We start from the raw sequence: 25,161 nt of genomic DNA on the forward strand, positions 1-25,161 counted from the left end.
GAGTGGGTGAGTGAGTGAGTGAAATGAATCCTATGTGCTCAATACAAGATTATCTTCTCTCTAGATTACCCACCCTACCTTACATCTGCTTGATTCTTTGATGTCCCCTCCTTACATCTGCTTAATTCTTTGATGTTCCCTCCTTACATCTATTTAGTACCCTCCTTACATCTGTTTAATTCTTTGATGTTCCCTCCTTACATCTGTTTAATTCTTTGATATTCCCACACGGGCTTGAACATACTTATATTATTCTGAGATTCCATGTCTTGCTCTAAGCTTTTCCTGTCTTGCTCTAAGCTTTTCCTTGTTTTACTTTAAGCTTTCTTTCCTTTGCATAAATAGAAAGCTCATCGGAAAAAAGAAAGAAAAGAAAAAATTTCATCTCTACTAACCTTGATATTTGTTGTGGAATAGCATTAAAAATCAGGAAAAAGCTATTTATATTCACCTTTACAGAGGGGGAAAGGCGGATAGGTTGGTTAGAAATTTGAGAAACATGATTAGAACAGGTTGTACGCATTTTCGCAAGTGCCAGGCGAGAAATGTTAAAAGATTTAATGTATCTTCGTCACTGAGCTTGGTTTCAAGTAGATCATCCCCCTCATTTTCAGAGCCGTTTCTTAGCTTGTTGAAAGAGCCAGAGTGTAGAAGTTCCAATTCCAAACATACAAAAGGTTCTTTGACCCGCGTGATAAAGAGCTCGTATCTAGATTTTCGGCCCGAAAGATTCCCCAAAATTGAAAATGAAGATAGATTAGGACATTATTCGTCTCGAGCGGACGAGGTAATAAGACAGCCATACGAGAAAGAGATTAGGTATCTAAAGAATATGTTGGAAACATTTTCGGCAGAGAGCTATTTCGAAAGAGGATACCAAATACTAAAGTCCTTGTCGAACCTTGTACTGTCACGCGAGCTAACTCAAATTGGCAATAACGCCCTTGTCATATTGACTAGCAATAATTCCTCCTCCACAACACCAGCAACAAGTGTGAAAAATTTGAACCGAATAATAGCCCAAATGGAGGATTACTGTGGATTTGTACTGGACGAAAGGACAGAGGCAATAGTTTTGAAGCAGCTACTTTTAGAAGGCACCGATCCAAAATACTTTTTTGGAGAATTTACCAATAATAACAAGATTAAGAAAATCTTACAAAACACAGATGTGATAGGCGCAGACAACATGTACAAGATATTCGATTCGCCAAATATAAACGAGTCGTGTATTCCAGAGGAACTTTTGCACGTATATAGGAAATATAAATTGAGTCAAAGCAGTGCAGATGTTGTTGAAGATACAATGAAGTTAAAAGAGGACCAGTCAATCATCTCATTGGGTAAGGGAAACTTGGCCGAGTTGACACCTGTGGATTCTTTTGCACTAAATGTGGTCAGACACTCATTGTTGGGGTTAACTCCCGAAAAGGAAGCTGCTATCACTTTTGTGAATGACATTAAAGAAATAGTTGAAGACTTGGACGAAACTATAAAGGATAAAATCCAGTCAGAAAATCTAAACTATTTTGAATTTTATAAACGATTGAAAAGCGATACTCAAAAATTACAATTTAATAAAGCATTAGAGAAGTTTAACTATAACAGACAAAGACAAATTGAAATAAGGGGAATTGAAGGCGCAAGGGAAAAATGGAAACGTGACTTTGAAGATGCCCAAAAGAGAGGAGATATCAGTATGAGTAAACAAATCAATGCTCAATGTTATGAGTGGTATCAGAAGCTAATTCCACTTCTTCAAGAAGAACACAAACTTTGTAAAGCCATACTAGCTGGAGATGTAAAAGTCAGCTCCACAGATGATGCTGCGGCAAAAGAACGTTCAGCTTATGCGCCATTCTTGATCAGGGTCTCACCGGAGAAGACCGCAGTCCTTACGCTTTTGGAACTTTTTAAAGTCAATGCTATGTCTGGATCAAATGGAGGAATGGTTGCTCATAAGGCTATATCCTCAGTGGGGAAGTCTCTAGAGTTGGAATATAAATCATCCATTTCTGCTCAACAAGATAGTAATAGCTTTTCAAGTAAAAAAGTAGAAGGTTCTTCTCAAATGGAAAATATAATTAAGGAATCTGTGGAAAAATCCATTATAAGTACAAACGCAACTGAATGGGATGAAGTTATACGCACCAAAATCGGAGGACTTTTGATATCATTTGTTATGTCAATTGCTAAAATTAAAGTGAGAAAGGAAATTAATGGGAAAGTAGAAGAAGACGTGCACCCGGCTTTTTTCCATGGTATGCAGTTTGCAAATGGTAAACGTCTTGGGGTGATTAAGATCCACAGTAACCTTCAGAAACAATTGACAGGTACTGCGTTTATCGATTCTATCCAGCCACAAACACTTCCAATGTTGGTGGAGCCGAAAAAATGGTCTTCGTTTTACGGAGGTGGTACATTGTATACCAAATCCCCCTTGGTTCGCATCAGAGACTCTCCAGAAACGGATGCTTATGTAAAGACGGCTGCAGAGAGAAAAAACTTGCAAGAAATTTATGATGGATTGAATGTGTTGGGATTAGCCTCATGGACAATCAATCAAAAAGTATTTGACGTAATATCGCATTATTGGAATAAAGGCGAGGAGTACTTGTCGATACCACCAATTATGAAGGAAGCAAAGTTTCCGCCAAAAATACCCAAGGATGCAGACCCCGTGGTCAGGATAGAACACAATAAAGCAGTTTACTTGGCCGCAAAGGAATTTGCAACACTGAGGTCTTTGAGGTGTGACTACAATTACAAACTAGAGATTGCAAGAGGCTTTATTGGTGAAAAACTTTATTATCCCCACAATTTGGATTTTAGAGGAAGAGCATACCCAATAAGTCCCTATCTTAATCATTTAGGTGGTGATTTAACGCGTGCGTTGTTTTTGTTTTGGGAAGGTAAGGAACTTGGTGAAAATGGGTTGAAATGGTTGAAAATACAATTGGCAAATGTTTATGGTGTTGATAAATTGCCATTGCCAGAGAGAGTCAAGTTTGCAGAAGACAACCTCAATCTTGCCATAAAGTCAGCAGAAGATCCTTATGTAAATGATTGGTGGACAAAAGCGGAGAAACCATGGCAAACATTGAGTGTTTGCTTTGAGCTAGCTGAAGCATATAAATTGGAAGATCCCACCAAATTTGTGTCACATTTACCAGTCCATCAAGACGGTACCTGTAATGGTCTTCAACATTATGCTGCATTGGGTGGTGATGTCGAGGGTGCACACCAAGTGAATTTGGTACCCGCAGATAGACCTCAGGATGTCTACTCCTATGTTGCTGATTTGGTTCAAAAAAGAGTTGCTCGAGATGTCGAGGCTGGTAATGAAATGGCGATTTTCTTTCAGGATAAAATCAAGAGAAAAGTTGTTAAACAAACGGTGATGACCAATGTTTATGGTGTAACGTATCTTGGCGCTACTCAACAAATCAAAAAGCAAGTTGAACAGTATTTTGAAGTTGGCGCTGATACTCTTCCACACATTAGGTATTTGACCTCACAAGTATTCGCATCAATTCGAGAATTATTTGAAGGGGCTCACTTAATCCAATCATGGTTGGGGGAATCAGCTAAAAGGATTAGTAAATCTGTATCGATGGATTTCGACGAAGCAAAAACAAATAACAATGAGTTACATTCATCAGCTGTGATATGGACCTCACCATTAGGTTTACCGTGTGTTCAACCTTATAGAATCAACAAACAACAATCAGTGAAAACCACACTTCAAGATATTGTAATCGTTAATCCTTCAGGTACATCAAATGTTGACGCAAGGAAACAACAAATGGCATTTGCACCAAATTTCATCCATTCGTTAGATGCAACGCATATGTTGATGACGGCTAAAGCATGTGGTGATTTAGGAATAAATTTTGCCGCAGTTCACGATCTGTATTGGACGCATGCAACAGATATCGATAAGATGAATGAGACTTTACGTAACCAATTTGTTCGTTTACATAGCACTGATCTCATCAAATATCTTAGAGATGAATTTGTTGAACGATACCAAGGAGCGTATCAAGTTTTACGTGTACCTGCAAAGCACGAGTTAACGATGAAAATTAAAGAAATTAAAAAACAGTGGGCAAAGTCCATTGGAAGAGGAATAACAATCTCCGATGAAATAAAAATGGAAAGAAAAAGATTACAATTGTTAGCATCGAAAAATCCAAAGGAAGTTGAAGCTGGTGAGAAAATGCAAACTACAATAAGTGTAGTTGATGCTTTTAATCCTTATGAGCTTGAGTTAACAGGCAGAAATATTCCACAATATGAAATTTTGGTTCCCTTGGAATTCCCCGAAGTTCCACGAAGAGGAGATTTCGATGTGAATATTGTGAAAAACTCACTTTACTTCTTTTCATAAATGAAAATTTTAGGTTGTTCCATCAAGGATACAAAAATTGTCTGACATACATGTACATATAATTTTCTTTTTTTTTTTTTAATTTTTATAGAGACCTTTTCAACATGTCCTTGAAGGTGCTTTTTGCTGAAAAGAACTTACTGTACATAGAATATGGCAAATAGTTTGGTATATATATATGTGTGTGTGTATGTATATTTATAATCAAGGTTAGGCAATAAATAGGTGTCAATGATTGTGGATAGATCTCTCTTGAGTTTTGATTTTATACAAAAAACAGTACAGAAAAATGGCCGATTTCATGGATTTTCGAAAGAAAATAAAAACCAGAGGTTCTTTTTTAGCTAATGTTTTCGTTTACGGTGAAGTAGTGCCTCTCGACATTGAATTTTGCCTACCTATACATGTATATTTATGCAATGGGTATCTTCTAGTAGATTTTCCCCTGCTGCTCAAAATTATCAACCAACGGTTGTAAAGGATGCAACTCTTTCTTGTCTAAAAGATTGAATTCTTTAATAAACGAAATGAAATGAGCAAAAAACGAATTTAAGTGAGCTTCCAAACTCAAATGAATAATCTTGTCAAACTGATTATAGTAAATGAATGCAAATATTCTAAACATCTGTCTTGAAATGTTTCTCACATCCCTGATAAAAAACTGAGGGAAAACCGCACCTGTTTTCGTGGGAAAGTTTTCTCGATCATTGATTTTATTCAGGATCCAGGTCCGCACGTATTCAATGTACTGGCACGCAGGCAAGTTCACTGCTTGACCTGAAGCGTCGACCCAAAGGTAATTTGTTGTTGGACCTGCATTCATTGTAGGAAACGCTTCAGGGGTAACGAAATCGGCAATCAAGCCATAAAATGCATCTAAATTACTGAAAAACTCAAAAACATTGAGCGCTAGCCATTCGTTCAAGTCAACAAATGCGGGTAGTTGAACAATAGTCTTGTAGGAACCCTTGACAAGCGCAGTTCTCACATATGGATCACACAAGAATAACGGTGGTTCTGCCATTTGCTGTTGAGACGATTTAGTAGTATACTGGACCGTTCTTTGAGGCAGTCTATCATGTTGCTGATGATGATGATGTTGCAGCTGCAGCAGTGGATGCACATGTTTGCTACGTCTTGTTGGCGAGCCCTGTTGCAGATATCCTTGCAGTAGTCTCACCGTCGGTATATTTTGGGCATTTGTTGAACCACCACCTCCTCCTCCTCGTATTGGCGATGTAGCAGAATGCTTCGAAGGTGATAATTTATTGGGAGATTGTGTCCTCTTTAGAACAGTACCCGATAAATTTGAATTTGAATAGAATGACGGGGACTGTGAAGCGTCCAAGTCCTTTTTGTTCTTTTTCGAACTTCTTCCTAACCCTCTTATTGTATTTAGAAAGGACATTTTGCAATTGAAATTGAAATGAAAAGGGAAAAAAAAAAGGGGGGGAAGGGAAGGGAAAAGAAGATATACAAGAGTTGAAAAACTTTCCTAGGACAGCTGTAGACTTATATATGACCTGTATGTACCTTTGGCTGTGCTTATGTGTGTGTATATGCTTGTAGCGGTACCTATACTTGGGTTGTAGTTGTAGCTGTAATTATAGGTGTAGTTGTAGTTGTAGTTATTTGATGTCTCGTCTCTACAATTTCGACTTGACAATAACAGTGATTTCAAATTTCTTGTAAGATTTGTGAACAATAAAAATAATGAAACCAACAAGAAACACCAAAAAAGTTAGAAAACTCGCCAAAAAGGGGACACGAGAAAGAAAAAAAAAAAAAGCAAACAGCAGTTGCCTACTTTGTCTTGTCTTTATTGCATCTCAGTAGTTACTGCTTGAAAAATGAGGGGAGGGGAGGAGGAGGAGGGGGTGTGTGTGTCTGCTCGTCTATCAAGGAAATGTACGGTTATGTTTGAAATTTTTCACACTAACGCTACCAAATGTTATTGCTGATTTTTTTCTCCCTCTGACAATGCAGGGCACGTGACCAACATAGAGAAAACACCCTACCTCAAAACTTTTGCGACACTATCGAGCGACACTATCGACACTATCGAGCAGAGCGAGATAGTGGAGCACACCAGCTGCCACTGACACTATCGACACTATCAACACTATCGAGCGAAGCGAGAGTCTTTTAGAGTCCTTAAAGAGTCGCAAAAAGTTCTAAAGAGTTCTTAAAGAGTTCTAAAGAGTTCTTAAAGAGTTCTTTAGAGTCTTTTAGAGTCCTTTAGAGTCCTTTAGAGTCCTTAAAGAGGTATAGCTAGTAGCTACAAATATGAAAAAAGTCATAGCAGATAAAGGAATAATTTGTATATCTATTTATGCTTTAAATAATGGCATTCTGTCTCTCTTATTCTCTCCTCTCCTCTCCTCTCCTCTCCTCTCCTCTCCTCTCCTCTCCTCTCCTATCTCCTTCTTTTACTCAAATTTGCCCAACGATTGACCAACTTTCACTTTTTCACCAATTTCTATAGTAAACTGATAATTGTCAGGAGCTTCAAATATCAACACAACTGTTGAACCCAATTTAAACCCGCCTATATCTTGACCTTTAGTTAAGGGGCATCCGCCTAGTATCCTACTTGCATTAGTGTACGTTGCTTCATAAACAGTGTTCTTTCTCAATTTCTTCTTTTTTCTACGTTGATTTTCTTGATAGTCTATTAGCAAATTGTCCGATGCCGAGTAATCCTTTTGGATCAAGGGTGTGTTTTCACTCACAATGGAAGTTCCCGATGATGAAGCATTACCACCATTACTACTACTATAAACCTCATGCTCGTAAAATGAATTAGTCTTCAAATCCTTATCAAAATTAACAATAATACTACCAACATTGGTAGCACCAACAGGGATCATTGAAAAAAAGCCATATTTCCAATATCCCAATAAAGCAACTCGTTCATTTAATACAAACAAACCTTGTAAAGTTTTTTGGAAAAATGGTGCTACTGAAAACAACTCGCCAATAAAATGGCGCCTCAACGTGGTTACCCAGTTTGTGGGTGAATGGAAATGGTGATAATCACCCGGCGCCAAGTATATCACTGCAAAATATAGTTGTTTCTGACGAAATTGCTCCATTGGATTGGGTGCAAGGGCCTCTGCTACTTTGAGCTCCTTCTGAAATGAGGCATTAGAACCTTTGGCTGTACCATCATGATCACTTTTATAGGTCAATTTGTTCAAGTGAAATGTTGACTCATTCTCCCCACCTATGAAATCATCAACGGAATATGATATGCCGTTTAGCTTCGCAAACTCTTCATCTCTTCTAATTCGAACCTCATCATCACTATCTTCAAAATCAGGCGAGTGAGTAGGGGCAGCTAAATTCCGAGTCGACGACTCCCCCATTCCCAATAACGCATCAATTGAATAAGTCATGCCCTTAACCTGTTCAATCTCACCATCTTCAATAATACCAAACTTCAAAACTTTACCATCGGCAGGACTCACAATATCATCCTCAGATACAGGTCTAACTCCCGGTTTCAAGTTTCTGTAAAAAAATTCAGATAGGTTGTTATAGCTTTTCAAATCTGGATTCTCCATTTCATCTAAATTAACACCAAATATAGCCGAGTATAGTTTATACAGAGGCGATCTCATAAATACGGGCAAGTTTATCAGATTGACATAGCCCCATAATCGTGATATGGTCTTCAAGGGCAAAGTAGAGTAGGCATACAACTGCCATGATTGTGGTCTAATTTTGTATGGGTTCTCATTCAACAGGTCCCTATCGTACTTAATTTTTGCCGCCACACCCCCCAAAACCACAGTCAATGAAGTGAGGGTCCACCATTTAATGAATTTTCTACGTTGTTGTCTTCTTGATCTTGCTTCAACAGAAAAGAATCTCATGTGCCATTTCCTAGTATTCAGTTTCAATTTTTGGTTGGCTTGCGAAAACAGTCTTTTGGATATTTTGGGCAAATGGAAGTAACGAAGCTGGGGAAAGAAACGTCTCTTTATCTTGGTATTTGTACCGGTTCCAGTAGAAGGAGCTCCACCTCTCGACCAAGTGGAATAGTAAAGGACATTTCTCTTTGGTCGGGGTATCTTTGGAAACTGGTAGTAGTAACTGCTAAAATACCTCTTTTGAGTCTTGGTAGAGGTAGAGGACTGCTGCTGCTGCTGCTGCTGCTGCTGTTGTTGTTGTTCAATCAATTGAGCCATCTGCGAGGCACTCGATAATGGTTGTAATATACTTCTTTGCTGACAGGAGTAGTGGTGTTGGTTATACATCTTAGCCGCCGTTGCTGTATTGTTATATTTCCATCTCAGACCGCCAGACCTCGACCAGGTAAATGAAGGTGGTCTAAAAACCATACTATGTAATGAAGTAGAAGGGGTATATATGAAAACTTTAAAAATAAATCAAGCAAAACAAAAAAAGAAAGCCAAAAAAGATTATTGAAATTTTAGTGAAATAAAGTTAATCATATGTCGTATATATCTCTACTAGACCTGAAAATTATAAAACAGGCGAGTAAGTAATGTAAATGTATATACTATAAAAATGATCCTAGCGCGAATATAATGTGAGTTAAAGGAGCTTAAATGAGCAAATAAATACGTTAGAAAAAAACAACAACAGTTACTTATGTTTGATATCTCCCCTCCCAACAATTTTCTAGTCTGTACCTGAAACTTATGCTCTAATCGTCGATTTCAAATGTCAAAAGTTTTTCCTGAAAAAAAAAAAAAAAAAAAGAAATCTCTTTTCTTTTCATTACGACAAAAATGAAAATGTTGGATTGTACCCTTCAAATAAGGATTGAGACCTTTCAAACAAGGATTGAGACCCCTTTGTAAGTAGAAAACAAAAGAAGAAGAAGAAGAAGAAGAAGCGCAAATAAGTCTGTGGCTAAGTAAACTAGTAACAAGTAAATTGGTAGCGAGTAAACTAAGGGCAAGTAAACTGGTGACAAGTAAGTCACCGGGGTGGTGAAGCTAGTTCTTAGTCTTCTAGCATTGCACTAAATATGACACAGATTGAGCTTATTCACTCACGCGACAAAAAATATTGTTTCTTTTAGTAGCGTGATGTCTTACACCATATTTACGACATTTTAACCGAGAAAATGAAAACGAAAACACCAGACAGAAGAAAAAAGATTTAGGAAAAAGAGAATACCAGATAAAGCAAAGGAAGATTTAGGAAAAGAAAATACCAGACAGAGTAAAAGAAGATTTAAGAAAAGAAAGTACCAGACAAAGCAAAAGAAGATTTAAGAAAAGGTGGTGAGGTGAGTTGATTAAAAGCTACTTACTTTTTCCAGCCTTCATGGTCCAGACTCTCTTACACACGGGTTTGATCATCTTTTGCAAAATATTTGTTGCACAATATTTGTTTCAATTCATGTATAAAATCAAGCTGGATATAATGTAGATAGTCTCTTTTCATTCTATTCGTAAATTCAAACACAAGCTTCAAATTCCAAATATCTTCAATTGATGAAGCCAGCTTGGCATATTTCATCAATTCCAATTTGTTTTCAATTATATCATATATCGATAATCCGCTAGACTTTAAATTTGTCGATGATAATAATCTTGTACTGAACTCATTTTGCCATATAAGCTTACTATTTTTTTCCAATTCCTGGAAAACTTCACAATTATTTAATAATGAACTAATGGGTGTATTATCTTGTTCTTTGCTCTTATTCTGTAACATCGATCGAACACTAGGTTTCAATAACTGATAATTCTGTTTCTTATAAACATAAATGGTCAATGACTTTTCAAAGTTTTCCAATATTTCAGATTTCAATTCAAAGTCGATAATCACATCAAAGTGGTTTGCTGATTTGGTTTGAATTTGTGATATTTCCTTCAAATTGGGTATCAAGCATGGTGATACTTTGTTCATCAATTCCCCGTTCTTCATCTTGATCAAAATCGGTATTTTACAAGCTTCTTTAGTCTTGACATCTCTTATTATCAAACATCTGGGAACAACAGCCAAAGCCCAAAAATGCCTCAACGCTTGCAAATGTACTTCATATTCACTATTCTCTTTAGGGTAAATGGGATACAAGCTAGTAATCAAACTGGCTATTCCAAATAACGAATCATTGTCAAATGCCATTTGTCCTCCCCCAAGAAACAAAAAACCCAATGCAGTATTGATAGCCATATATCCACCAAATCCTAGTATTCTATTTGTGTCATTGTGCAAAACACGAAGTCTTCTAAATACCTCTAAATCACCACTTGCAGCCATTATCACTGCAGCACATAACGCAAGGACATTTTGTATAGTAATAGCCGTGTTATAGGTCAACTTTTGATCATAATTTACCGCAGACTTGCTCGTTAATTTCATTAGTTTATCAAGATAATATAATATCGTATTTCTAGCTTCTATATTATATGACGATGCATACTTGAGTGCCATGGATAAACATGATCCTCCTAAAATGTTGAAATACATCAATGAGTCACTGTCCATGCGGTGGAATCCACCCACCTTATTGAACTCATCAAGTACAAACTTGGGCATCTGTGATTCTACCCAACTCCGTGTTGATTTGATTTTACTCCACATAATCATGTTCACAGCAAAGCATCTCAAAAACAACAAGTCAGGTCTCACGTAGTCCAACAATTGCTCTGAGTCCGGAACTTTTAACTTGTTAGCTACATTTGCATTCTCTGTTTTCAAATAAATCATGCATAATGCCATGATGGCGCCACAACAAGATTTGCTCAATTCTTGACCGGGCTGCGAATTCTTGGTAGATACAGCAAATGATAACAATTTATCAACAACATGCGTATCGTTTAATCCTCTCAAATCGTCCCCTTTACCTAAATTCACATACCCCAAAGCTATTCCCGAAGCCAATCTATAACCTTCATGGACTTGAACAATATCATTTTGCTGAACAGTACCAGCAATCTGCAGTAGCAATATCTCACTCATTCTTCTATGCTGAGTTTCTGAATACAACAAACCAATTCCAATTAACCCTGCAGTTTGCACCATTGTAGGAACATTCAAATCGTTTGCACCCCTGGGTAGTAGTGCCACTGCATGTACTGAAAGAACTTTTGTCAATTTGTTATCCATACTACCGCGCAAACTAGCTGCCATTCCAATCAACAACCCAACACTGGTCAAAGGATGTTTAGGTCCAAGATAATTATATATATGCCATTCCTCAAGATTCTTTAAATGGCCATTTAATCCCAATCCTAATAGAAACCCAGCATGTTGAGCATTCAAGTCAGGTGGTTTATTGAAAATTATCCAGCTCCCAGAAATTCCCTTAGAATCCTTCGATATGCTTAAACCGGATGAAGCCCCATTATGGAAATAACCCCATGCAGATAGCTCAGCAGAAATGTTCTCCTCAGAGTGTATTATATTAGTCATTGTTGGCGATATCAATGTATTGAGATTAAATTTTGGGATGGGGAACTTCTCGGTAAGTATTGGTTTACGACCATCATAGAATAAAGCCGCTCGGCCTAGTGGTATTGTTAATGTTCTTAATGCAACCACAATGGCTAAACTTCTCTGTAATAATACAAGATCATACTCGCTCACATTATCATCTACTTTCAAATAAGCCGTTTGAGTTTTCGTTTGGTGCAATAACGTAGTAACCTCGTAATATCTTCTGTCATAATCAAAAATTAATTTAGTTATGCCAAGTCTTCTGGCTTCAGACTGATCATCCCAAGACGTAATTACTTCATTTGAAGCCATTATTTGTGTAGTCAAAGACTCAATATCTTCCTCTTGTTTCTTTTCTTTTCTCACTTCTTCCGTGAAGTCATTTTTGAAAGATGATGCAAATGATGCTGATGCTGATGTTGATGACAACAATTTGCTCAAATCCTCACGGCCAATAAGTTCCAAAGAGCCCAATGACCATTCAAAATTAGGATTCTCTTGTGCAACCAGTAAAGCTTCTTTCAATGGAAAAGAAACACCCAAGGGGAAAGTATCCAAGGAAGTAACACCCAAATCATTCATCATGTCAACAAGATTAGATGGCCCATACTGTGAGGATACAAGGATTTCAAAAATTTTTAAAACGTTATGTGTTTGAGGAGTAACTATGGCATCAATAGAATCACTTTCCTCCACCAACTGGGAAAATGACAAGAAGGGAACTATAGTGTTGGTGAAAAGACTAGCCAAAGATTCAAGGAGGTTCGGCGGAGTTTGCAATATTTGAATCGAAAGAAATCTCGTGGATTTATCAATATTTAGCAGGCTTGAATAATAATTAGGCCAAGATTCAGCCCACCCCATCCATGCAGTTAATTGACTTAAAAGTGAACCTAGCTTTGTTAAGTAATCCTTTTTCAAAACATCTAGTCGGTATTCTTCCCTTAGAAGATGCAAAGATAACACAATATAAGGTATGAGATCACTCAAGTCATAATTGAAACAGGAACTCCCTTGAAGTAGTCTAGCTTGTGGCAATTTTCTGGTTATTTCGTTTTCTACACATGGAACTTTATCCTCGAATGGAAAAAATAGTGAAAGCAATGCAATCACCAAGGCGTCCCATTCATCACCGCATGTATTGTAAGCTGACCTCCAAAGCATCCAAATTTTTTGAATAACGGTAGAGCCAGATAAATATCTAAAACAATTCAAACAAGAAGAAACCAATTGTGATGCAGGTTCCAATATCAACTTGGCAATGTGAATAGATTCGTCATTGCTTTTGAATGCAATTTTACCATCGTAGGAGCTAATCAATGTATTGATAGGAATCGTCAAATTGCAACTTGCACGCAAATCCAAAAAGGGATTGACAATTGACAAATCAGTGTCATCCAAGACCGCCAAACATCCTTCAAAGTTAGAGTGCATTGGAATAGTGTCAAGACAAGGACACTTGTAGACCGACTGGTACTTTGAATATGAGCTGTACTTGTAAACATAAAGCTCCTGTCTCAATTTGTTTACAATTACAACACCCTGTTGGTCTTCAAAGCTGATACTGAATACTCGAACATGATTTTTGTTCAACTTTTTTTCAATAGTCTCAATCTTGGATAAAATTACATCCTTTTGCAAACTAGATACAGGTGAGCTATCCTGATTTGAAACCCTTGCCTCTGAAAGTAAAGTACTGGTACGGTGTTCCGGAATGAAAAACAGACTCATTTTCTGCTCTGACTGTTTACTGATTGAAGAGGTATTACCAGACATGGCGTAATGTTTCTTCTTTTGCATCTTGTTTAATGACTTGGACTTGAATTTCATACTTCGAGACGAGTTTTTAACATGGTATACATTAATTGCACCATCAGTCATTGTAGTACATAAGGAAACACCTTTATCTCGCTGATTATAAGTGCAAATGTGTTCGTGATTTGAGAATGCACTATTTGTATCTTTATCGACAAATTTCAAGTCAAAGTTTTTATTGACAAGATATATTTCCGTCCTCGTTTGTAGGATCAACCCCTTCTCATACTCTCTCGCTAATACGATATCGAATGGGAGGTGCAACGTATATAGCTTCCCATGAGGATAGTAAAAGTTGATATGTTGACGGAAACAAAGCGCCATAATATCTGTTGCCTCATCTTTTATCTTGAAAGTGGCAACGCAAGCATGTATAATCTCTTCATCAAACAGCAAAACCTTGTTGATAAGAAAGCCCCTGAAGATGGTAACTTGATTCTTTTGTATACACAAGTAAATATTGTTTTTGCAAAGTATTATATCTTCACAGCCTAACGGGAACCTAAATCCGTCTGATAGATCAATTAGCGGAATCTTCAATTGCGGTTGATGTTCAGTGGACATTATACATGTTTTTATTCAAGTAGCTGTTGCTGTTACTGCTGCTTCTGCAACGGTTTGCCCAGCTACGAAAAGGTAATGAAAGCTTTACTTACCTTGAAGTAACAATCTCTTTACAAAGTTTCAATCTTGATTCCATCGAGTCCGCTACCAATTGCAAACAAAGAGAAGAGAAGTAAAGGAAAGGAAAGGAAAGGAAAGCATTCTCTACAAAGAGATTTGGCATTAAACCAGCTTAGATATTCTCTGTTTTATGTATTGGTAGAGTTAAATATAAAGCCTTCACAACACATGATAATAGTTGGAACTATGTAAGATAATTTACAATTAAATTGGGTAGGTGATGATAATGATAATAAATTCTTTTGAAAACTTGTTTGTAATAATGGCCCGAGTTCTCCGATATTGAGATTGTACAATTTGAAGAAAAGCGATAGGAAAAAACAGTCCCTTTAACGGTAAGATTTTTGGAATCTTGCTCTGGCACCACGACCACCGAATTTCTTTGGTTCCATTCTTCTTGAGTCAGCAACCAACAAGGTTTTATCGTATGCGGCAAAGACCTTCTTTAATTCATTTTTGGAGGCTTCGTCAACGAATTTTTGATGGTAAGCAACTAAACCTTTTGCAATGGCTTGTCTGATAGCATAAACCTGGGATACGTGACCACCACCGGTAACTCTAACTCTAATGTCAATATTTTGGAATTTGTCCAAACCAACTAAAGTTAATGGCTCGTAAACTTTGAATCTCAAGATTTCTGGTTCCACCAAGGTGATTGGTGAACCATTGATTTTGATTAAACCTTTACCATTTTTAACGTGAGCAACGGCGGTTGCGGTTTTTTTCTTACCAAAAGTCTAGAAAACACAAATTGTTAGTAAACTGTAGGGGAAAGTGAAAACTGCGTAAATTAGGTATATCCCATTGTGGACATGAGGCGAATCCCATTATGCTCTTGAAAATCACACAATGTTGACATAAAATCAAGTACATCCACAAGTAGGTGATCCACGAGCGGGTCGTCACAGAAAGGTTATCCACGAGCAGGTCGTCACAAGCAGCTCTTCACAATTAACCAATCATGCTACTTCCACCCCTGACTTTCCCTCTCTAAATGAAAATGCTCCTGCTCCTGCTCCTTTCCCTCCTCCTCCTGCTCCTCCTGCTCCTTTCCCTTCTCCCTGGCTCATTTACATTCACCTCACAACTGTACCTATGTACCTAATATATCTCTTTCATCTCATTACATACTTGAACAGATTGGGTCGACATGGTGCTTATCCTGATCTAACTATCTATTACAAATATAAGTCTAACAATCTTTATGAAATTTTTTTTTTTTCAAGCCCAACTAACTGAAGGATGAATTTTTGTTAGTAGTGTCATAATAAAGCGAGTAACCTCACTAACGCTAAAAGAGAAACGAGGGTAAGAGAGAGTGTGTGAAAAAAAAAGCTTGCGTGCGCAACTCATGGGAATAGCCCTACTTAGCATTTACTCCACGTGATACAAGTTTGTAATTGTTTTTTCTTTTTTTCCTTCCTCTCTTCTCTCAACTAAAAAAAAAAGCCTAGTCTTATTAGAAAAGCTAGCTTTATCTCTCTTTTGGGCACAACGTTACGGTATTATTGTAGGGGAGAAAAAAAAAATTAGGCATTAGCTTTCCACTACTATAGAAAAATCTGAAAAATTTTTTATATAGTGATTAAGCGATATAGTTAGTAACTGTTTTAGGTGAAAAAAAAAAGTATTTCTTAATACTTCTTTAATAGTTAATAGTTAGTAGAGTACCACCACCACCACCAAACCCCTTGAACAACCAACAATGGCTATCTCAAAGAACTTACCATTATTAAATAATCACTTCAGAAAGCACTGGCAGGAAAGAGTCAGAGTTCACTTTGACCAAGCCGGTAAGAAAGTTTCAAGAAGACAAGCAAGGTTGAGAAAAGCAGCTAAAGTTGCACCAAAACCTATTGATACTTTAAGACCAGTCGTCAGAGCTCCAACTATCAAATATAATAGAAAGGTTAGAGCAGGTAGAGGATTCACTTTAGCTGAACTTAAAGCTGTTGGTTTGACTCCAAAGTATGCTAGAACTATTGGTATTTCAGTTGACCACAGAAGACAAAACAGAAGTCAAGAAACTTTTGATGCTAACGTCTTGAGATTGAAAGAATATAAATCAAAATTGGTCATTTTCGACAAGAAGACAAAGGCTTCTGAAACAGCCTCATATGAACAAGTTTCAACTTCAGCAACTTTCCCAATTGAACAGCCATCTGTTGAAAAGGGTACTAGAGCCGTTGAAGTACCAGAAGAATCTGCTTACAGGACTTTAAGATTAGCTAGAAACGATAAGAAATTCAAGGGTGTCAGAGAAAAGAGAGCTAAAGAAAAGGCTGAGGCTGAAGCTGAAAAGGCTAAAAAATAAACTAATTCATAAGGTGGGACCGTAGCAAAGAATAAGAAAGAGAGAAAACATTCGCGGTGGAATATACACGGCTGATTTGTGGAGGAGTTGATGATAATGTATATTAATACAAAACCTCATTTGATACTTTATATCTATACATATATATACATATATATAATTTTGAATATAAGGGGTTGAAGGAATTTATTACTGGTTAACATTTACACTATTGAGCAGTTGGCTATTGTAGAAACCATTCAGCAGTTGTCTATTGTAGAAACCATTCGCAGTTGGCTGTTATAAAACAGGATCATCTTTCTCAATTTGCAGTGATAAAAAAGAATACATAAAGCTGAGAGAAGCTTTACTGCACACAAGTTTGGTTTATTATACATGGACTTTACCCTATATGCTCTATTAACACTTGTTCAACAAAAACTGTTAAAAATCGACAAGTTCAAAATTTAAGCTTATTTCAAGTCAATCAAGTTTAGTCGAATAAACCGAATCCCATATCGTCATCTGACTCTTCCTTGGCCTCTTCTTCCTTTTCTTCTTTGGCATCTTCAGCAGCAGCGGCACCAGAGTCACCTGAACCGGCAGCAGCAACAGAAGCACCGGCAGCTGGGGCTGATGAGAAGTTGAAGAAAAACTCTTTCAAGTCTTTACCTTCTAAAGCCTTTGCAAACAAATCAGCCCAGATTCCTTCAACTTCGATATTAGCACTTTTGGCTAATGATAATAATTTCTCTGAAGTGATTTCAATATCTGAATCAGCCAAGATTAAAGCAGCGTATGATAAAGCAGATTCAGTGGACATTTTGATAGTGTTGTTTATGTTATTTGTTGTTCAACTAGAGATAATCAATTTAAGCAAAGCAGACTATTTCTTAGTTTTGGTTGTTGGAGATTAAGACCATAGCGTAAGCTATTGACAAAGAATATTTCCATTTTTTTTCACCCAGAGGTGCCTGATGCGCGCGAGTCGAAAGCAGAAATTACTGATGTAAATTGAAAAATGCACGTGCATAGCGTTAGGGCTACACAAGGAAAAGAAAAATCATTTTGCAGCTGGGTTGCAAAAAAAACAAAAAAGGTATGATTATTGTTCACCATGTATTTTCTAGTTTTGAAATATACTGCCTGCACTAGTGCTATATCTTCGCTATATAAGGTGCTACATGCTTTAATCAATAAAATCAGTAGAATATAACATAAACCAAAACGCTGGTTACAAGTAAGTCCTACTAGAAGGCTTTTTTTTTATTGATCGAAACGAAAGTATACATTAGAATAATTGGTCAGATGCCTTGATCACTTTATTTATAGCTCTGACCCTCCCTAAAGTTGGATTGGCATACGATTCGGGTGGCATAGAAAAAAACATGGCGTGAGCCTGATGCCTTTTGTTTCGGACTATACAAGTATAATGCCAATGCACTTTTTTTTTTTTTCTCAAATTGAATTGCATAAAGCAGTGACCCCACCCTTTCCCCCAAGTCTCCTACAACATGGTTTTGATCCACTTACCGTTTTCCGAGCTCCTTTCGAAACGCAACATGTATTTACTTCTACCCCCTTTGGAGTTGGGGAAAAAAAAATTACTGTCTCAAAATATATAGAGTTTAGAATTTTGCGTTACATTAGCAACTAAGCTATGCACTAAAGGTTATGCTCTCTATAAGTCTGAATTTTAAGATATTCCATGAGATGCGCGCGTGGGTGTGGGTGCATGTGTTTAGCACAACGTCACCATCTCTAACAATGTTATGAGCAGGCTAAAAAACAGTAGAGAAATGATGTTGTTCCAATAATTTACACTCTCAAGGTAGAGATTCCAACGGGAGTGAAATTGATTAGGGATGGGGATGTGGGGTGCGTTGAGAAGGAATTTATTATTGGATCATATTGTAAAGAAAAGGAAAGAAAATAAAGAGGAACTAAAATAATATATTGGATGCGTTGTTATATGTCAAATCTGAAAGGGGCACCAAGAAACGCTCCTCTTTGTTTCCTCCCCTTTCACCACCCCCTCCCTTACAAATTATGTCATGTATTGTTCTGTAAACTTGTTTTTGTTATTTTGGGCGGCTAGGTGAGCAAGATTAAACATCACTTTCGAGGCAGTTTTAGTACCTAACATCAAGTAGATCATACAGTTGTGCGATATAGGCAAAGTCTTTTAGTTCCATAATTGAAAAATTATAGATTTGAGAAGTTTTGAATTCTTCTGCCTACTTGCTATTTGTGCATATCATGATTCCCCCTAATGAATAAATATGTAGTTTTTGTGTTTCACAAGCTAGGAAGCTTTGTGACCAGGTTGTAAGAACTGTGTAACAGGTTTTTTTTTTTTTTTTTCTTTAACTTTCTTAGTTCAACTTCAAAGGAAAGAAACAAACCAAGATGTTAAACAGGAGGCTCCTTCTTACACGAGATCTAATATGTTTTAGTAACGGATTCTCTTTATACACAGAACAAAATCATACTTGATATGCGGCAAAAGCCTTTACCGGTTTTCTTTTTTTTTTTTCAGGAAATGGAGAAACTCAACTGAAACTTTGTTTAGAAAATTTCTATGATAACAATCCCAAACAAAGCCTCTCTCAATTCTTGCTAGAAGAACCTGTTAATTTATTTTTGAAAGAAAACGTAGCAGTCTTATGGAAAAGAGGGGAGAGGCATATAGTAAAGATCATACCTTTCTTTACCTTTGCTATAAAATCAGTTGTTAGCTGTGGCCACAAAACTATCCAGGAAATAAGAAAAACCCAATAAATAAAAAAAGAATAGACAAAGAACCCTCCTAGTCAAGTGGTTTTTGAATAGCATTGTTCGGGTTTTTTTTTTTTTTTTTTTTTTAGCGAGACTGGCTTTTCAGGTTGAAAGAGAAAAAATTAACAAGATGATAAAATGAAATATACATGAGTAAAGATAAGGAAAAACTTACACCTCTAGAAACCCAAATACTCGGTTAAAATGGAAACATACTCATGATACAACTGCCGCTGATTACTTTTGGTAGAATAGGTGGGGGGAGGGGGGGGGCGGTGTCATCTCAATTGTTGTTACCTCATAAAATTTGAAACTAGGTTCTTATTTCGTCTTCTTCTTTTCTAAAATAATAGTTGTTCCTGCACACTAGGTAAAAGTCTTTTGTAGATTACATAAGCACTTGCTGCAAAATGTATAGTTGTAACAGAAGCAAAGATAGAGGAAAGCATACAATAGAAATATATCAAACCTATCAATGTGTTAATTGGCCACGGGAGTTATTGGTGGGGATACAAACCATTTGCGTTTACTTTCTTGGTAGTACTTGATACCTATCGTATATAATGGTTACCATTACCATCGTCCCTCTCTCTCTTAACACACACACACACACACACACGCACACAAACATCCACTCCGCTTCTTTTTTTCTTTTTTTTAGAATTTGCCCCAAAATATCGAGATTTTGTCTCTACAAAACCTTTATACGTTGATTGTATAACATAGCGTTGATAAATAATCTACTCAGCTAAAGTTGTTGCACCCAACCAATTTCCACAAATTTGCATCTTTATTAGCTAATTCACAATTGTTCTATTTTTATATTTGGAAGGGATAAGATATTTCAAGCATATCAAATTTTTATATATTTTTTATTATATTTGAACTCTTTTCCCATTTGAATCTAGATCACTCCAGACTATTAAAATTTTTCAAAACCAAGATCTCAAGTCATAATCATTGATTACAGAGAAAGAGAGAGAAAGAGAGAGAAAGAGAGTAAAGGTGAAGACTACTTTTGCTGGCCCCCAACTTGATTATTACTTAAAAAAAAAACGCCATCTTTTCGTATTTGCTGATTTTAATTTGTCTTGTTTATTTCTTTTTTTTGCACCCATTGTTGTATTACATATAATAATTGGCTTTTCCTGAGATCCAAACTCAACTTTACTCAACTCAACTCGACTCAACTAGAAGTTTGCCAGTTGAATCTTTATTTAGTTCTTTTTTGCCATTTACCTATTTGAATGCAATTAGCTGTATTTTCATCGTTAGCAGTACTTTTGCTTTCGCGGTGTCTAAGTGCTTTGGTGGTGGTTGAGAAAGGAGACAATCCAAATAATAGTCACATTGAGAAAAGAGGAGCGTGGGATTATGAAACGAGTATCACTAGGGGATTGAATTTAGGTGGATGGTTTGTATTAGAACCATATATTACCCCTTCATTATTCGGGTCCTGGTTGTCCCCAGTAAATACTCCACCTGATGAATATCATTTAACTAAGCAATTGGGCAAAAAAGTTGCGCAGTTGATTATGGAGCAACATTGGTCTTCTTGGTACACTGAGGCCGATTTCAAAGACATTAGCTTATTGGGAATTAATGTTGTTCGTATTCCAATTGGTTACTGGGCTTTCCAGTTATTGCCAGATGATCCATATGTTCAAGGTCAAGTAAAGTATTTTGACCTTGCTTTGCAATGGGCAAGAAAATATAATTTGAAAGTGTGGGTAGATTTACATGGTGCACCTGGTTCTCAAAATGGCTTTGATAACTCTGGGTTAAGAGACAAGTTGGAATGGCAAACTGGTAACAACACTCAAATCACATTGAATGTTTTGAATACAATTTTTGAAAAATATGGAGGTACTGAGTACTCAGATGTTGTTATTGGCATTGAGTTACTTAACGAGCCTTTAGGAACAGTTTTAGATATAGAGAAGATTAAACAATTTTACCAGGACGGATATAATGCTTTGAGAAAGACGGGATCAACGACTCCAGTCATTATACATGATGCGTTCCTACCAATTGGATCCTGGAACGATTTCTTAACCGTTGATAAAAATGCATGGAGCGTTGTATTGGACCACCACCACTATCAAGTTTTTACTGCTGGAGAAATAGAGCGTACAATAGACCAACACATTTCGGTCGCATGCAATTGGGGATGGGACACTAAAAAGGAGTACCACTGGACCGTTGCCGGTGAATGGTCAGCAGCTTTGAACGATTGTGCATTTTGGTTAAATGGTGTTGGTAGAGGTGCTCGTTACGAAGGTAAACACGACAATGCTCCATACATGGGCTCATGTGCTCCGTACTTGGATATTGCTACATGGCCAGAGGAGCATAAGACAAATGTGAGAAGATATATCGAAGCTCAATTAGACGCTTTTGAATATAACGGTGGCTGGATATTTTGGAACTGGAAAACCGAAAGTGCTGGTGATTGGGATTTCCAAAGATTGACTTCTCATGGTCTCTTCCCACAACCTTTGGATGAAAGAAAATTCCCTAATCAATGTAATTTCCCAAACCGCAAGTGAAAAAAATAGAAAGAGAGGAAGAAACAAAAAACTAGATTTAGTTAAGGTCGTTTTATTCATTTAATTTTTAGAACAAGATGTTGGGTTTTTTAGACATTTTACAAAAATTAGTTTAGGTATTTGCCCCGTCTTTTTTTTTTTTTTGTTGTTGTTGTTGTTGTTGTTGTTGTTGTTGTTGGTTTGGTCAAGCCTAGGGGGTTTTAATTGTTTCCTTAAATACTGGAAAGAAAATATGAAGTACGAATCTTTTTTTAAGCAAAATAAGTAGTGTAGGAATAAGTTGAAGGATTTTAGTGATTTGGTGCTTCTCAAATTACCTGTAATCCTCAAAATTTACACACGAGAATTACTCTTGAGACTTTTTGGCTCATTGTGGCATTGCTAGTAGTGTCACAATATCTTGTGCAAGAGTTTCTATTCTAAACGAGAAATACATATTGGTTTTGGTTTACATCTTTCGTAAATAATATTCCTTAACATTGAACCCTACCCTTTGTCCACACACTGTAGAGCTTGAAATTAGCATAACTGTTTTCTCTATCATTAGTATTACTCAATTGAGTCGATTGAATATGTACACACTGAGTTTTTCCTGTTAAAGTCGGCGGTGTTGGGCGCGGCTACTCGATAGTGGAGCAGCACTTTGAAGGTTTCCTTACACAACCTCTCTGATAAAGCGGAAAAAGAGGACAAGAAGGAACTAAAAGAGTGGCGAGAGAAGGAAACAAGAGTAGCAAGAGCAAGAAGGACAAGAAGGAATGGTGAAAAAGGAAGCACGGAGCAGTAATACGATGAGAAGGGCTTGATTCGAGGCACTATTGAATTTTTTTTTTTTTTTTTTCTTTCCTATCTCTTCGCGAGAACTCGAAAAATTATATCGAGCAAGAACCCCGAACCATCAAAGTAAAACCTAAAAGTTTCAGTTCAAAACGTGCAATCAATAACCGCGTTTTCGTTGGCATCTTTTTTCATTTTTTGATACTTCATATTGTTAGTTAACCTAATGAATAGGTTGTTTGCTAACAAGACATCAATTCTTCGAATACTGCGCCAGCTATGTTTTTTATCTAAGCAAACAAACACTATAAAAGTGCCACATCAAGCAATATGTCATCTCGCGCCATTGAGAAATTTCACCAGGTCCAGTATCACGCTACAGCAACAACGACAACCCCATGAGAAGCTTAGCCATACATTTGACGAGTCGCAAAAGAGTATACTGAGTCCCCATGAGAAGCTTAGCCATACACCTAACGAGTCACAAAAGAGTATACTGAGTCCCCACGAAAAAGTGCACATAGTTACGAAAGAGCAGCTCTTGGCCAAAGCAAACAGCGTACTTTCCAGGTTGAAAGTGAGAATCAAATGGTTGCTAAAAAAGTCCAATCGTCCCTACAACACTGACGACTACTCAGCATTCTTTTCATGGATAGTTGTCGGAAACATCTTTTTATTCTTTGTTGCTACAACAACTTTTGTGTCGCTAATAATATTCACAGCAAACACCGTATTTGCACAAGAGTTTGTGGCCAAGACATTGGGTGAGTTCATCACCAAAAATTCTAATATGACAGTAACTTTCGAAAGCGCTATAGTTCCTGGCTGGTCAGATGGAAAGATAAGCTTTAGAAAGTGCTTTGTTAGTAGGCGGCCGAAGAAGATTAAAAAATTTTCAAAGGGGTCGCAACAAGAGGCTTACGAAAAAAGCTTAAAAAAGCATGAAGAGGAGGAGCACAGGCACGGGCACGGGCACGGGCTACTAGAGGGAGAACAATATTTGTTTGAGGATGACGGGAACTATACTCAGTTTGACTTGACGATCGAGGAGGTGAACATTTCGCTTTCTTTCAATAAGTGGGTGAACGGCACAGGAATGATTGAAACAATGGAGATAAAAGGGTTGAGAGGAGTAGTTGACCGAACGCATGTACATTGGGATCCAGATGATGATGCCAGAAACTATAAAAACATCTATCATCCTGGGGATTTTGAGATAGAGGACTTTAAAATGGAGGATGTACTATTTGAGTTGAAGCAACCAAATGGCTTTAGGCCATTTGACGTGGCTATATATAATTGTGAACTTTCAAAGTTGAGAAAACACTGGTTGTTTTACGATTTTTTGAATGCCAATGTTATGAGTGGTTCTTATGATAACTCTTTGTTCACAGTTCACAAAAAGCAGAGACTAAGTGATTTCACACATCAGAAAAGTGACAAGGATTTGGGGGATTTGTCTACCCAGTGGAAAAGAATAACATGCTTGCGGGTTGATGGACTAAATATCGATCATTTAAATACTGGGTTAGAGGGTCCTTTTGGCTGGATCACTAACGGAAAAGTTGATATGCTAGGAGAGATTATGGTTCCTCAAGAGCACAATGAGGTGAGTGTTACTGAGATTGTTAATTCAATAGCAAATTCCATTAAAAGAGAAGCAACGAGGTACAGAAATCCAGAGGTGCATGACAAGCACCCTGACATGCACACGAGATTGACTAGTGACGATTATACTGATATAACCAAATACTTTGTGTTAGACTTGACTATCAGGTTAAACAATGTCAGGGCATCTGTTCCATTCAAAGCACCCGAGCTTTCATACGTCAACTATGCTTTGATACGTCCAATTGTGGCATATATCAACTCCAAGAACACTTTTATTGAAATCCATAATCGGATTGTGAAGAATATACAGGACTTTAATGGATCCTGGACAGTTTACGACTCTTTGCTCATGGATGACATTTCCGAGGAGGTGTACGACAATTTCGTTGAATATGTGGTGGATGAAGAAGCTAGAATAATGCGAGTACGAAGGGTGGGATTTTGGTCTCTCCAATTGTTTTTGCAAGTAATACTTCTAGGCATTGGGGCTTTGGCATAGGAGGAGGAAGAGGAGTAGGAAGAGGAGTAGGAAGAGGAGGAGGAAGAGGAGGAAGAAGGTGTTTCCTTACATTTTCAAAATCAATACTAATAGAGCTATGTAACAAGATAGACTGATGATTGTTAAAACTAGTACATAGTCACCGGCTGTTTTGAACATCTCCATATTCTTGTCTGAACTATAATAAAGGTCGACCCCTGAGGATTTATAAACCCCGATAAAATAAAGCATGCATCCGTAAATAGTGTAGATAGTTCCTATCGGCAAGAATTCTCTTGAAAATAGCTTAATTATCAAAATTGAGAACGATAAGCATACAATAGAACTCCTTGTATAAGCA

General features: G+C 37.2%; 9 protein-coding genes across 9 annotated transcripts; 4 read left to right on the forward strand and 5 right to left on the reverse strand. All coding sequences in view use genetic code 12, as the record gives it.

Annotated features, from left to right (window-relative positions):
* Positions 1 to 545: 545 nt before the first annotated feature.
* Positions 546 to 4,390, forward strand: RPO41 (DNA-directed RNA polymerase; the record flags this gene model as incomplete). Its single annotated transcript, XM_049326320.1, has 2 exons — positions 546 to 562; positions 628 to 4,390. The coding sequence occupies 2 exons, from the start codon at positions 546 to 548 to the stop codon at positions 4,388 to 4,390; spliced, it is 3,780 nt and encodes a 1,259-aa protein (XP_049178181.1).
* Positions 4,391 to 4,820: 430 nt separating this feature from the next.
* Positions 4,821 to 5,798, reverse strand: MOB2 (Mob2p; the record flags this gene model as incomplete). The annotated part of the gene is made up of 1 exon (XM_049326321.1): positions 4,821 to 5,798. The coding sequence occupies one exon, from the start codon at positions 5,796 to 5,798 to the stop codon at positions 4,821 to 4,823; it is 978 nt and encodes a 325-aa protein (XP_049178182.1).
* A 1,021-nt stretch (positions 5,799 to 6,819) lies between these two features.
* Positions 6,820 to 8,736, reverse strand: PSD1 (phosphatidylserine decarboxylase 1; the record flags this gene model as incomplete). The annotated part of the gene is made up of 1 exon (XM_049326322.1): positions 6,820 to 8,736. One exon carries the CDS (start codon positions 8,734 to 8,736, stop codon positions 6,820 to 6,822), a length of 1,917 nt encoding a protein of 638 aa, XP_049178183.1.
* Positions 8,737 to 9,709: 973 nt separating this feature from the next.
* On the reverse strand, positions 9,710 to 14,194 carry APC1 (anaphase promoting complex subunit 1; the record flags this gene model as incomplete). The annotated part of the gene is made up of 1 exon (XM_049326324.1): positions 9,710 to 14,194. The coding sequence occupies one exon, from the start codon at positions 14,192 to 14,194 to the stop codon at positions 9,710 to 9,712; it is 4,485 nt and encodes a 1,494-aa protein (XP_049178184.1).
* Positions 14,195 to 14,643: 449 nt separating this feature from the next.
* Positions 14,644 to 15,466, reverse strand: RPS16A (40S ribosomal protein uS9; the record flags this gene model as incomplete). The annotated part of the gene is made up of 2 exons (XM_049326325.1): positions 14,644 to 15,051; positions 15,446 to 15,466. The coding sequence occupies 2 exons, from the start codon at positions 15,464 to 15,466 to the stop codon at positions 14,644 to 14,646; spliced, it is 429 nt and encodes a 142-aa protein (XP_049178185.1).
* Positions 15,467 to 16,019: 553 nt separating this feature from the next.
* On the forward strand, positions 16,020 to 16,628 carry RPL13 (60S ribosomal protein eL13; the record flags this gene model as incomplete). The annotated part of the gene is made up of 1 exon (XM_049326326.1): positions 16,020 to 16,628. The coding sequence occupies one exon, from the start codon at positions 16,020 to 16,022 to the stop codon at positions 16,626 to 16,628; it is 609 nt and encodes a 202-aa protein (XP_049178186.1).
* A 472-nt stretch (positions 16,629 to 17,100) lies between these two features.
* On the reverse strand, positions 17,101 to 17,430 carry RPP1A (ribosomal protein P1; the record flags this gene model as incomplete). The annotated part of the gene is made up of 1 exon (XM_049326327.1): positions 17,101 to 17,430. One exon carries the CDS (start codon positions 17,428 to 17,430, stop codon positions 17,101 to 17,103), a length of 330 nt encoding a protein of 109 aa, XP_049178187.1.
* A 3,202-nt stretch (positions 17,431 to 20,632) lies between these two features.
* XOG1 (glucan 1,3-beta-glucosidase) lies at positions 20,633 to 21,934 on the forward strand (the record flags this gene model as incomplete). Its single annotated transcript, XM_049326328.1, has 1 exon — positions 20,633 to 21,934. One exon carries the CDS (start codon positions 20,633 to 20,635, stop codon positions 21,932 to 21,934), a length of 1,302 nt encoding a protein of 433 aa, XP_049178188.1.
* A 1,003-nt stretch (positions 21,935 to 22,937) lies between these two features.
* Positions 22,938 to 24,821, forward strand: KGF56_004848 (uncharacterized protein; the record flags this gene model as incomplete). The annotated part of the gene is made up of 1 exon (XM_049326329.1): positions 22,938 to 24,821. One exon carries the CDS (start codon positions 22,938 to 22,940, stop codon positions 24,819 to 24,821), a length of 1,884 nt encoding a protein of 627 aa, XP_049178189.1.
* Positions 24,822 to 25,161: the final 340 nt, after the last annotated feature.

This window comes from Candida oxycetoniae (genome assembly GCF_023343755.2).
Source record: "Candida oxycetoniae strain CBS 10844 chromosome Unknown scaffold34, whole genome shotgun sequence".
Taxonomy (NCBI): Eukaryota; Fungi; Ascomycota; class Pichiomycetes; order Serinales; family Debaryomycetaceae; genus Lodderomyces; species Lodderomyces oxycetoniae.